The sequence below is a fragment of the Myotis myotis genome, unplaced genomic scaffold, assembly GCF_014108235.1.
Source record: "Myotis myotis isolate mMyoMyo1 unplaced genomic scaffold, mMyoMyo1.p scaffold_m19_p_17, whole genome shotgun sequence".
Classification (NCBI taxonomy): Eukaryota; Metazoa; Chordata; class Mammalia; order Chiroptera; family Vespertilionidae; genus Myotis; species Myotis myotis.
In genome coordinates this window covers 9,887,190-9,901,321 of record NW_023416321.1, presented here as the reverse complement: position 1 = coordinate 9,901,321, position 14,132 = coordinate 9,887,190, and the positions used below count along the sequence as shown (strand labels likewise).

General features: G+C 43.7%; 1 protein-coding gene across 1 annotated transcript in view; it reads left to right on the top strand.

The window, feature by feature from the left end:
• SKAP1 (src kinase associated phosphoprotein 1) overlaps nucleotides 1-14,132 on the top strand; it is a 256,606-nt gene that overhangs the window by 226,628 nt on the left and 15,846 nt on the right. The window contains exons 10-11 of the mRNA XM_036339230.1: nucleotides 1,233-1,283; nucleotides 8,479-8,579. Of these exons, the coding sequence (XP_036195123.1) occupies nucleotides 1,233-1,283; nucleotides 8,479-8,579 (152 nt within the window). The remainder of the gene's footprint in view (nucleotides 1-1,232; nucleotides 1,284-8,478; nucleotides 8,580-14,132) is intronic.

Below are 14,132 nucleotides of genomic sequence, written 5' to 3'. Positions count from 1 at the left end.
TATATATATATATATATATATATATATATATATATTAAATTTTTTACCTTGATAACAGGTTACTTATTTCTCCAGAGTATCGATCCCTTCCTTTTTTATTTTTGCCAGGAAATTGTATCATTTTGTATGTGAAACTAATTATTTCTTTAATGGTCTAAAATATGTTTATGCTATTTCTTCTTACTTATGAGCTTAGAGTTTATTTCCCCCAGTCTGACATATCAGAATTCATATTGCCCTATAAACCTTATATTTTTAAAAAGCCATCTCCTCAAAAAAGTTCCATTCAGTGGCATAACTATGGGGAAGCAAGAGAGGTAAGTGCCCTAAGACCCAGAAGGAGAAAGGAAAGGAAATGTAGACAGGAGAAACTTAAGTGTTCAGCCCTCAAATTGTTACTTATTCAATGTGTGTGTGTGTGTGTGTGTGTGTGTGTAAGGACTCATGTTTTCTTTATAAAGGCCCAATGTTATCAGGTAGTAAGAAGTCTGAGATGAAACAGGTTAATGAGGATCAGAAACACAGGCCAATCATGTTGTGACTTTGACCATGGAAACACCTGACTGGACTCAGACAATAGCAGTGACTTAGAACCCATTGTGTACATGTAGCAATTAATTAAAAGACCATTCCAACTGCCCTCAGGAGCTTACACTCTAGTGAACGAGGCAGGCTGAGTAAGACCAGTAAAAAGATAACAAGCCCCAAGTACTAGGAACATAAATTTATGTACATGACCAGCTTTTGTTACAGCTGAACAAAGCCTGATACATTAAGGACTCATTAATCACAGAGGTTTTAAACACGTGCTCAGCCTCACATGCTTGTGTGTGTGCAGGCCCACCACACACACACACACACTAAGTCTAGACATTCACATGGAGATGCTACATTTTGAAGAGAATTCCAGAAGGGGAGAAGCAATGGGATTTTAGGGAAAGGACTAGGACTTAGTGATAGGCACCTAAATAATCCAGCGGATTGCCAGGGATCCTGCCAGGCTTGTCCGGTTCCTAGTGCAGTGCTTGCTTATAGTAAGCACTTTAAAATGTTTGTGAATGAATGAACAGGGAGGGAAGAAGGAGAGGGCCTGTTTGAAGGTAAGAGGTGATTTAAAAAAAAGAACATGGTAATTATTTCCTTAAGGAAGCGAGCGTGATGAGTTCAGAGGTATAAAAAACACAAGACTATTGACCATTAACTGCTAATGCTGACGATGTGTGTCCCCTCAGATGAAGATCTCGACCTAGAAGAGGATGAGAGTGGCACTGGACAAAAAAGAGGTATGAGAGCTCCATACGTGTACAGGCCCTGGGTAGGACACTGGGCTTCCGGCCAGAGAAAGCACCTTCCTTATATTACAGGACTCACTAATTAAGAAGATACTGGTGTGTCGATCTCAAAAGTCCCAAATAAGATGACTGCAGAGGGAAATATCTTACCTCTAAAAGCAGCCACCCATTCATTTTAATTAATGTTCCCGGAACAGTTAGGATTTATCCTAGAGAAGGAGGAAGCCAAACCAGATATTTATTTTTTCCTATCAGTATTTCTGAAATCAGTACAGGGGAAATAGAATTGCCTCATCTCGAAGAGATCGGAGGATTGAGAATGGAGAGAATGGAAATGTCCCCTCCCCGAGAGGCCCGGAGATTGCAGGTTCAGAGGGGAATGGAAATGTGTCAGACCTGAAAAGTGAACGTGGGCTGAAGGATAGCATTGCTTGGTGATGCTGACTCCTGATGGCCCGGTTAGATTCCAGGCACATTTGGAAATGAATATGTAACAGGTTTGTTGAATACAAAATTACATCTGATTCATCTCGGACTGTTAACCATGCTTCAGGCTCTTAGTGAGCCCATCCTTTCTAAGGTCAGGTGCCCCTCTAAAGCCTCCTTAAGTGGACCGAGGACCTATTCTGTCATCGTCAGTAAAGGAATGTGTGAGACAAGGGCCACCTCAAGGACATTTCATTCCATCAGCAAAGCCTCAATTGTGGCTGATTTTTTTTTTTTCTTAGAGATTCTATGAGTCTTAAGCCTAGGAATTATTTTCTTCTTCCCCTCCCTGCTCCCTCTCCAATTCTCTCTTCCAATTTTTTTTCCTCTTCCTCTTCTCTCTGCCTTTCCTTGTGACTTTTCTTCTCCTCTTTATCCATTCAGCAAAACCCCTTTCCTTGGCTCATTCCCTACAGAAAGCGAATATGTACCAGGTTTTAGTGAAGGACCCAACTTCATAAATATCCAACTTCTCCCAAGGGGGAGACGAGACAGCAGAGTCATGTGCCAAAGCAGGAGAGAAAGAAAGAACGGAGGAGAATGAGGCAGGAGTGTTAGCGTAGCTTCAAGGAAGTGCCTCGTAGCAACACGTGACTTAGTCCATTCTGAAACCTGTCCCCCTCCTGTTTCCCACTTGCCTACAGACTTCCAACAGAAAATCTGTTTCCTGACCAGCCCGTGCCCCATGTACGCCTTTTCTCCTCTAGTTTCCATCACCGGAGCAGGAAGGAAACACTTCATGTGGGCAGCGCGGGTGGGAGACCTGGAAGCTCCCTATGGCCAACTTGATAGTAAACCTCATTCAGGAAGCAGCAGGCTTCTGGCAAAAGTCTAAAAATTCCATTTCAGACTCCTCCTTCATCTCACTTCCTCCTTCTGCCTCTCTTTATAAGGTTCTATTTGGGGTTGGGGAGGGGCAGGGTTGAGGGAGATTTATTTCCTGTTTCAGCAGCTATATATATTTAAAAAAAAAACCTTTTGTTCTTCATGCTTCCTGCCTCCAAAATAGGTGTTGTTAATGTGTCGTGAGCTCTAGATATGTTTCTATGGTTTATACTTCCCACCAGTTATGATGATTGGTGACTTGGTGATTAAAAGAAAACGGAGGAGGGCTTTTTGCGCTCTCTGCAGAATCTGAGGCAGGAATTTTTATTATTTGTGTTTACTTATTTATTTATTAAATTTATAGAGTGCCTTTTCTCCAAAGGAGCTGTAGCAACAGCAACACATATGTAACATCCAAATGCCATCGCTTAGTGTTAAAACAGTTAAATAGGAAGGTCCGGAGGAAGGGTAGGCAGCCCCACTGGAAGCCTGTGAAAGGCACGGAACTCTGTGACAATGTGAGAGCCTATGTAATAGACAAGCTACACAAGTTGGGCTTGCTTAGTTTTACATGCTACACAAGTTTGGTTCATTTCGTTTTTTCTCAGGTGACACATGCCTTTTGAGGGGGGAGAAAAGTCTTTTCTCCTAAAAGATACTGTGGTTAGCAGGGTTACCTTTAAAACCCGTTTTCTCTACCATTCCAGGGACACACTCCCCACCCCCCCCACCCCACCCCACCCCACCCCCGCCCCCCGCAATGCTGCGCTTTCCCCTAATGGAATTGCTAACATTTTTAAAGCCCAACTAGATCGTATCAGAAGAGGAGGGGAAAAGGAATTCAGTTTGTCCTTATTGGGTGTTAATGGCCCTGGAAGACGTAATTTCTTTTATTTTATTCTGTTACCTAGAAAATCTATCACAGCCTTGTAGTATTGATTGTCCAATCTATAAAGAGCTTGGTTTACAGCATGACTGTTAGTAACAGGGTTATTTTAATGAGTGACTCTTCAACACCTCAGATGTTCACTAAATCCTAACCCATCAGCCTAACAGGCTAACACTAAGTGTCTTCAGTGATGAGTTTATCTCCCTTTCCTATCATGAGAAGGCAGTGTCCAGGTAACCAGAAATAAAGCTCATTCTGAGTTGTTTATATGAAAACTACTGGCCATTTGCTTGGGTTGCCATGTCAAATGAAAAGCAGGGATGGAGCCCTAGCTGATTGGGCTCAGTGGTCGGCCTACAGACCAGAGGGCCCTGGGTTCAATTCCAGTCAATGGCACATACCTTGGTTGCAGGCTCTTCCCTGGCCTGGTCTGGGCTCATGCAGGAGGCAACCAATTGATGTGTTTCTCCCACATTGCTGTTTCTCTCTTTCTTTCCCTCTCTTTTTCACTCTCCCTAAAAATCAATGGAAAAATATCCTCAGATGAGGATTAACAAAAATCTATATATATAAAAGCCTAATATGCAAATTGTTCCCTTGAGAGTTCGACCAGGAGACCGGGAGTTTGATCTCTCGCTATGATGTGCGCTGACCACGAGGGGGCAGTGCAGAACGAAGGAAGGCCCCGGCCCGCAACCAGCAGCCAGGGGAAGGAAGGCTCCAGCCAGCAGCTGGAAGGCCCCGATAGGTCCTGATCACTGGCCAGGCTTAGGGACCCTACCCATGCACGAATTTCATGCACCAGGCCTCTAGTAATAATAATAAATAAATAAAAAGCAGAGACGGCGACACAAATCATCCTTAGATACATCAAACCTCTGACCAAGGGAGATCTTGAAACAGTTTATTTTCACTCTGAAATTGTGGGCGAACTCAGCTAAGGAGGAGCCCATGTTTAATAGTTTCTGCAGGACAGAAAAATGGTCACTGATGAGCATTCCATCCCTGAGGCATTCTGTTCACTTTGGTGCCCGCCAGTGGGGCGAACTATTCCACAAAAGAAACAGAGGAAGCCACAGAAGTATTTGCAGCTCTTACTTTTTGAAACTTATTTCCCAAGACCAAACATGAGTTAATTATCAGCCAGCTACAATTCTGGCCCAATAAAAGGAGCACGGGAGATGAGAATCTAGATCTGTGAGTGTCCTCACTTCAAGATCATAGTTATAACATTCAGGATCATAACTTCAAAAGTCAAGATTAAAGAGTTATAAAACCAAGCAAATGGTATTGGTTGCTCTTCCTGTTCTGAGTCATAGTCAATGAGCTTGGCACAATTTTTCATGCGTTTCCTTCTGAATTAGTTAACATGGTATCAGACGGAGACTACTTTAATGGACTGAATATAGTGGCCTTTTCAAGTCCTTTCCAATGGGCCACTGCTTTGGCCTTCTTTGTCCAAGTCTTAACCAACCCAGGGTCTAGCAAGGACTGGCTTTATGTGTCTTCTCATTCTGCTTCTCTTTTCTATAATTCGTTCCGTAGTTGTACCCAATGCCAGGCCTTGCTGGTACAGTCCTTTTGCTCATCAAGAAAATGTAAACACAGGTGGACCTGCCTTTAGCCTCTTTCTCTTGGTCGCAGCTTGAGTTCCGGAACCACCCAACGTCCCCCAAACAAAAGCCCGAGGTAACCTATGAACTCTGGAAGGAACATAGTCACGTTCTGCTGTCCCTAAGGAAGGCAGAAAGGGGTCCTGGTCCTTTCACCTTAGAACTGTCCACATCTTAGAGGCTCGTTTCCGTTACAGGAGAACTTACTATCACTGGTTATGAAGAACTAGGTGTGGAATGACAAATGCTTTGCAGTAAATACCTAGAAAAGAGAGAAAAAGAATATTTTTTTTAATTTGGTCTGTTGCTCTTTTTTCTTTCTTTTTTTTTGAATGGAGTATTTGCTCTTTTTTCTATGACATTTTGTTTACTGGAGCTTAGCTTCTCTTGCATGAGATAAAGAAAATAAGATGCTGCCGCCCCCCCCCCCCCACTTTTTTTTTTCTCTAGTAAAATTCCTCAGCTCTGCTAGCAATTTAAAAGCCGTGATCATACCCATTAGCTTCTCCATCATTGTAATTGTTGTTAATTGTTATAACTGTTTTAGTTATTAGTGTTGTCATTATTGCTCTAGGTCCTCTGTCTGTTTTATGCTGAATATATTAGTGCTTTGCTTTTGAATTACCAGGCTTTATTTAGTGCAGAGTTACATTTTTTTTTTTTTTTGAGAGGTATTGAGAAATACTGGCATTACTGGCTTTATTCTTTTGTTTTTCATTCCAAATGGACAGACTGGAAAAAAATAATTAGATGGAATAATGTCCTCAAAATGAGAATGAGAATGTTTTGAATTAATTAAGTGGTCAGAATGCTGCACCATTTCTGATCTCAGAGTGCTGCCTCCCGGCTGGATGGTAGGCCTGAGGGCAAGGACCCAATGTGGCCAATGTGGAATTCCCAGCATCTAGCAGAGTCCCTGGCACTTAGTAGGTGCTGTGTACATGGTTGTTGAATGCTGAGGAATGAATGCAGTGAAGCTGTGTACACTCTTACGCATGAATGCAAACCACACGTATGTTATGCAGGGAGTTTGCAATAGTGAGTCCAATCTTGTCCAGGTAAGGTGTTCCTCCTCCCTGATTTCCTTAATACCAGAATACTGTCCAAATAGCAAGTCTAACCTTTTCCTCATGTTTAGCCTTTCATTCTGCTTATTTTTCAGAGTTTTTTGGAGGGTTTTCTGGTTTTTGTTTTTTTTGTTGGTTTGTTTTTTTTTTTGTCATGGGTCTGACGATTCCAGTTCTTGGACTAGGCTGACCTAACTCCTGGATTCCTGAGCTCTATCTTCTTTGGCCTTCAGCTTGTAAAGAACTGAAGGCATTTTCTTTCTTTCTTTTTCTTGGAAAGTTTTCCTTTTCCTCCTAACGTCTTCCTTTCTCTGTCTGATCTATTATGTTTTTAGAATAGGTCTTTTTTCAGGTGTTCTCCCCAGATGCCTTATATCCTCAATATCAATTTTTTTTTTTTACATATATACCCAAAAGGCACTCATAGTCTTAGGCGCTACCCCACATCCAGGCATGTGGGGAGCAATACCCTGCAATGACCATCTGTTAGGCCAGAAAAAGCCAAGATAATGTTGTCGGTCTTACCATTTGGATATATCATTGTTTTAAAAATCTATTTTTATAAATTTTCTCTACCATGTTATATTGATGTCAATATACTTTTTATCCCTAAGTTAGTCAAACTCTCTGGGTGATTAATCAATTCCATTCCAACTGCTTTCACTTTCCAGGGACTGATATTTCTCTATTATTTCATGCACTGATATCCAAGAAATATATACCTTGTCCTTTCAATAATTAGCATTTTTATCCCAAAGTATTGTTTCTTCCCAAAATATTCCGAACTGTGGCAGAATATTTCCAGCGTAGTTGTCTTGTTTGCTGCCCTCTGTTGTCTACTGCATATACAAACCATTTTCTGTGTAAAGAAAACAAGCCTGAGTTTCTGTATGGTTAACATTTTTACTTCTGTTTGTAATTTCTGAGCCTTCCCTAAATAGCTCTGTACCACCTCCGTTTTTGTGTGCGTTAAGCTTCCTTCTAAAGTTCTTTTCCAGAGACATATATAGGGATGTTGTTCCCCTGTGCCTTTATTATTTGAATTGCTCCTAAGTTAATAACAAGCAGAAAAAAGGCAAATATAGCCAGGGCCTCTGTCCCCCCAACTGCCCCACATCTATTCCCACCCTCAGCGACTGGCACCATTACTCCTCAAGGGAGGCTCAAGGCAAATGAAGAGAAAGATGGAAACTGGTAAAAAAAAAAAAAAAATAGGATCCCCAAAAATCACTTAAATTTTAATGAAAACCCAGGACTCCTGACTCCCAATGATAGGAGTTTCGCCTTTGGTGGGTGCTTTGCTTAAAGCTCTCATACACAGCATCCTGAGGAACGGGGAGCGTTGCCACATTATCCCTGGCCTAGTGGGCATTCGCTCTCCCGCCATTCAAATCCCCAGATCCTCTCCCACTTTGTACTCTAGTGTTTAACCTTTCCGGGTAGAAGAAGATCAATACAAATTCTTCATTGTTAAGAATCGATGGCTGTCCTGTGGCATCACTGCCATCTAGTTTTGCTGAGAAGCTCAGTAAATCTCTCCAGCTGCTTCTAAAGCTTGGTTTGTCGTCTTGAGTTGCTTTCATTTTTAATGCAGATCACTTTGGCTTCTGTTCCCTCGAGGGCTGGCAGATAAATCTTGGCAGACATGTTCAGGATCTACAAATGAGATGCTGGAAAAGGGCCAGCCCACCCAGAATTTAGTTGTAATGGATGAGACACCCCTTTGGTTCCACTTAAAGACTGAGCTATTTGTTTCCGTATTTATTGGTGATTGCCTCCTATAGGACCTGGGTGGGAAGTGTCCAGGATGAAGTTCCTCTGTAACAGAGGAGGCCAACATGTGAGGCTGTGATGCAGACACGGGCTGGTTGGCTCAGCCTCTCTTGTAAATAGGAAGTCAGAGACTTACCCCATTCCTTCCAACGCATCATGAAGAGAAGCACTGATGGTGTAGACGCCCTGGATCAAGGAAGTCTAGCAGGAAATCTCTTGGTGCTGCTTACGTACAGGCCAAGTGAAAAATTACCTGCCTGGTTTTCTTTTGTTAATAAACGAAGATATTTATCCTATTATTGAACAGCATCCGACGAAGGGTGATCTGTAAATATTTAATGTTAGTTAATGATCTCCCTCTCCCACAGTCCTTTGCTCATGCTGAGTATTTAGCTGTATCTCATCCCGGCCACCCTGAGTCTTGGGCTTCTTAGGGGCACTATAGAACCCTGGTTTCCATTGGCAGCAAAAATGTGGGCTCTATGGGAAAAGACGGAGTCTTTTTAACTTTGATTTCTCCTCTCTTTGATCAGTGGACTATGCCAGTTATTACCAGGGCTTGTGGGATTGCCATGGTGACCAGCCAGACGAACTGTCCTTCCAGCGGGGTGACCTCATCCGCATTCTGAGCAAGGTAAAGACACCAAGTGTGGGGCCTGGATCAAAAGTTTATTTTTTCACTCTTGATGGTGTAGTCACCATAACCAGAATTATTCCGTGTCATACACTTCTCTTGTGCGTATTACGTGGCTGCCTCACACATAAATTCCCATTGGTTTATAATTCTGAGGGAAAATTTTAATTGAAAATTCAGACCCAGGAACCAATTTTCAGGTTTAAAAATACAACAAAGTAGACATAATACTAAAGCTATGCCAATCAAAATCTGATCTTTTTAGGGTCTTGTGATATTTAAAAGGTCATCACTATGTACATAATTTATTATCATTATAATACTCTTAAAACCATTCTGGCTAGATCAGATGCCTTGTTTCATTTATAGATAAACAAGACTGTAATGTAATTATGTGTGGAGGGAGGAGTCAGAGCTAGCTAGCTCAATTGGTTTGAGCAAGTGCTGATAAGACCAAGATAGTGAATCAAACCCCACAAGGGCCAGCTAACTTTATTCTCTTCCTCAGTCACAAAGTTAACCCCTAGCCCCAGCTAATCATCTCACAAATAGTGTTGCTGATCATAAAAGAATTGGGGGAGAAAAAAGGACAGACTATTATAGATCCATCACCTATGTGAAAAAGATTCAGAACTGATGGGCTACTGAGGATTCAGTAGTATTAAATACTACACATTCTGTATAGGTGGACTAAGGAACTAGGTCCCCTCCCCCCCCAAAAAAAAAAAAACTTATTTAAAAGTTCTTTCTCTTGCCCTGGCTATTGTGGCTCAGTTGGTTTGGAGTGCCATCCTGCACACCAAAAGGTGGTGGGTTTGATTCAGAGCACATACCCAGATTGTGGGTTTAATCCCCGGTCGATGTTTCTCTCTCTCAAATCAATAATTTTTAAATGTTTATTGTTGTTTACAAAGTTCTCTCTCTCTCTCTCTCTCTCTCTCTCTCTCTCTCTCTCTCTCTCTCTCTCTCTCCTCGCTCTCACTGAGGTCAATCAAGATCTACAAACACATTTTTGAAATAGGCACAATTTGCTCTTTAATTGATGAGTATGTGGATTCCATAAAGCAATATTGAAAACCCACTGTGTCACTAACCCATCATTTGCTGTTTATCTAAAGGTTTGTGTCCATTTAAATATACCACAAGCTCCTTCGGAAACACCAGGCTGACCCAAGGTACCTTTCAGTGGTTCCCGCGAGGCCCCTCGGACCCAGGACCAAATTCAGACCTCACTCTTCTCAAGCGAGTAGGAGGCCTGCAAGAGCCCTGCTGAGTGAGGTCACCATCTTCTAGTGTTTTCTCCCAGAGTCCTAACTCACCACCCCCGAGTGCCATTCCCGTGCAGCTCTACTACACCAAGAATAAATTGGGAGCAAAGAAGGGAGTGGACGTTGCCCTGATAGGTATTTCAGATGCCCGAAAGCGAGGTTTGCGTGTAATAGAATTTGTGTACATTACCACGCTGGCATTATAGGGGTAATCGAGTTATCCACTCAGGTGTGACCAGGCCTCTGTTTGCCCAGAGCCTGCAGGTGAACAAATTAACTGTTTACATTGTCTGAGGTGCCTGCAGCGGGAGGTGGGAGAACAGAGCCAGACTGTCTGCTGGCCCTCTCTCCCGGTCATGATTATTTTGTTTGTTTTGCATGTCTTTTGCCTTTGTTAATGGCTTCTCACTGGGGGTCCCTTTCCTCCATTTAGAAGTGGCTGTGTGGTGACTTGCCCAGCAGTAAGAAGCTGTCTGTAGTTAGTTACCATGGCTGTTGTGTTTTTAAGAGATACCAAAGAACCTGGGAACCTCCCCGACCTGTGATTCTTTTTAACCAATCTTCCTTCCCTTCTTCCATTAAAAAAAAGCTAATCTGCCATAATTTAATTCAGTGAGAATACCTTACTGCCCTGGCTCTATCAGGCTTCCTTCTCCATCTTTGAAAGGTCATGAGTCCATTTCATCCCTTACCATTGTAGTAGCACCTTTCTTTCCCCGAAAGCCCAACCAGCTGCCCCCTTTCTATCTCCATGTTGCTAATTTCTGCACGGCAGAGGAGGAAATGAGAAACTAGAAGCTCCACTGAAGTTTCCCTCATAAAGCTTCATTCCCGTTAACATTGGCTTGGGGAGCCTTTGGGATTGGATTTACCTTTATTATATGACCTAACTCAATGAGTCCTTGGACAGGAAGGGACCTTAAAAGGCCACCCAATCCGTTCCCTTGCCTCGAAGAAATCCAAATTAACGGATTCAGACAGATAGAAAAGGAGATTCCACTACCATTCCCAACTGTCTGTCTACTCAGGTGTTCGGTAATTCCTTGTCTCTGGAATTTTCTCCCATATGGATCCTAAACTCATTCCACTTTAGCACCAGCTGGCTTCCTTTGTTGGAGTCAGTTACAGTCTGCAGCCAGGAGGAACAAAATTGACCCAAGTTGAGGTTAGTCCAGAAAAACAGTTCTGGAAATCTCCATTTTACTTTCTCTCTGGCCAGTAGAACCTGTGTCGGGCAAGAAAGGCCAGCTGTTTAGGAACCTGAATAAGCCTATTTCCCTGAGAAATGCAAGACAAGAAAGACTCACCGGGTGCAGCTCAGCTAACCTAGACCAGTTTCCTGACCTGTAAAACGAGGGAGTTCTGACCTCTAAGATTCCTTCCACCTCAAACCTTACCTGAAACTGCAAAACTACTAAAGAAATTCCACACACACACAAATGTATTTACTCAGATTAAGTGAACAAAAATTTCCAATTATGAGCTCTTTTGTGTTTGGCCATCATAAATGTATCTGGCTCCCCACCCCCCTCTCATTATAGGATAAAAGAAATATTTTGAAGGGGATGGTTGGATAACAGAAATGGCCCCGGGATAGGGAAGTGAGTTGGAAGTGAGGGGGGTTGTGGGGGAGGGAGAGAGATACAGCTTTATTCTTAGGGTCATGCTGCCCCCTACTGTTTCTTAATAGTTGCCCACATATGACCCAACCTTGAATTCTAGAATCCCAGGGCCAGGAAAGGTTGTTAAGATCTAAGGCCTTAGGGCAGAAAGGATCCAAAGAGTTATTTACTCTTTTTTTAAAAATCCAGAGAGGAAGACTGGCTGGGTAAGAAAGATGTACCCCACAGATAACCAAATGCCCAGTCACCTGTTCTATTCTTAGGGAAGCAAGTCGGTAGCAGATGGGTTACTTATGTGACCTTGAGCAAAGTCACTGAATCTGGTTACTCCTCAGTCTCCCCATCTGTAAAAATGGGGCTAATTTCTATTCATTGGGTGTTGTGATGCTGACATTGGAGAATGCCCGGCATCTAGGAAATGGTAACTATCAACCCCCCTTTTCCACTAACAAACTTTTTGGGTCACTGTTGGATACAAACGAGCAGTTCAATAAACTATTGGTGAATTGAGAGAGGGAAAAGGGTAGCCTGTCCTGCCAAGATCTCTTCATGGAGATGCTCAAAAGCACAAAATGTTCTCACGTAGAAATAAAAAAAAGTGCAGAGGCCTACGTGGAAATCCACCATGTCATTTCTGGTCTGAGATTTCATCACTGACAAAAACGGCTCAAACTTCTCCTCTGAGGAGAGGCCAGAGCCGTGTATCCAAGCTCTGAAACAGTGACCAGTGGCCTCGTCAGCAGGACTCCCGCTGACCCATCCCTAACACATCCATACAGTCCTCAGCCCCATGCCGTTTCATGCCCACTTAATTCACTGACTTCCAATTTGGGCCTTAAAATGTATTAAAGGGAGATTTTAATAACGAAGCAGATCTGTGCACCCAGCGATGCTGACGTTCCTTCATTCCTTCTGGACCCAGTTAGTTCTGAAGAACTCTTTCCGACGACGCAGGGACTGAGCTCAGCTTCCACCGGGTGCAGGGGCGCAGCTCAGGCCGCAGCGGGGTGTCTAGCGCTCTTCAGTGCCTCCAGATTGTGGCGCTTGTGCAGGTTCCCTCAGACGTAACCGATGGCTCCTGGGAGCCTGCCTCTCGTAAATTACTTCCCACGATGCCTGCGACCATGGCAGAATGCAAGTTTGAATAGAGCAGGGAAAAAGGTGTTTGAAAGGCCTGTTCACTCAGCTGCATTTTAATTTCCTTTTCAATCTTGTCCCAATTAATTTCCCAGAATTAATCTCACAGAAGCCACTCGGCAGCACTGAGGCTGCGGTTTTAGTGTGGCGGTCGCCCTGCCTGAACATGAAATAGGAGCTAATATAAAAATCCATCTGCTGTGTTTGAAATACACGCCGGCTGCTGCTCAGTCCTGTCTGACATTCCAAACATCAACAGCGGGGAAAAGTGATTTGGGGGTTAGTGGCCATCAGTACTTGGCAGGGGTTCAACAACAGGTGTACTCCAAAAATCCATTCAGCCTGGGCACCAGGCATGACAGGGCAGGTGCCGAATCACCCTCCGTGCAGGAGCGCTGTGTTCTGGCTTCGTTTCTCTTATGTGGGGATCAGAAGGCCCTTCTGGGGACCAGCTCTGCTGTGGGCATGGATTGTAAGTGGGGAACGGGGAGGTAAGAAGCCTCAGTCTGGATAAGACAAGTCACAGGTCCCGGCTTTCAGAGGCGTGACTCTGTCTTCCTGGCTCCAAGGTCTCTCGCTAGAACACCCTTTTCCTACGTAATAAAAATGCTCGTAACACTATGCAAGGTAACTTACACGCCCATTTAAAGATTACGCCTCCTTTTCCGAAAGTCGTATATAGTGGTGACATGAGCTGTCCAGCAGGTAAGGGTGAATTAGAGAGAGAACGGGAGAGAAACTCCTTCTCAATTGGCTAGAAAGGACAGGAGGTCCCTGAATGATGTCTTGCATTTAAGGTAAACCAAGTCAGCAGGCTGCCTCTCTTGGGCTTACGTTGTGTGCCTCATGAGTTGGCCTCAGGCTCCTCCCACAATTTGTCCAGCTACTCATCCCCATGGAAATCAGCCTTGCAGCAACAAGTTGGGCAGCGCATACGGTTTATGCTTACGTGGCAGCTTAGCTGGGGTGCGAAGATACCCTTGTGGCCCAAACACACCGACTTCGGTTGTCTTCTCTGCCGGTGCGGTTGATATGGAAACAGGGCCTCTCATAGGCAAGGCCAAGTTTCACATCTAACACATGATGCTGCGAGATGGCCATGGGCTTTACGTGCACGAGGGTGGACCGATTTTGTCACCCTGAGTGACATTTAGCTTCCAGCACTGGGTTGGAGCTACTTAAACTCAGGCCGAATCCTAGCTCCAACCCCAGCTCCTTGCGATCCGAATGCAGCAGGCCTGTCCCCGCACACCTGGTCTATGTTAACAGAACTCCCTGTCCGTGATAACGGGCTTCTGAAAGCCCAGTGTTCTCCGCCTACTCCCTCAAAGGACTCCTTAAAGCGTGTAGACCTTCTCCCTCCCTTGACCCCCAGCCCCTCCAAAAGAGATTTGTATGTTGTAAAAATTATCTGAACGCAGCAATACTTCCTCTTTTAAGTGTGCTTAGTTGAATGTGGCAAGAACCCTCATAAAAACAGATAAGTTAATCCCTTCGATTGCTTTAAATGAAAGGGTGTGTGGGTG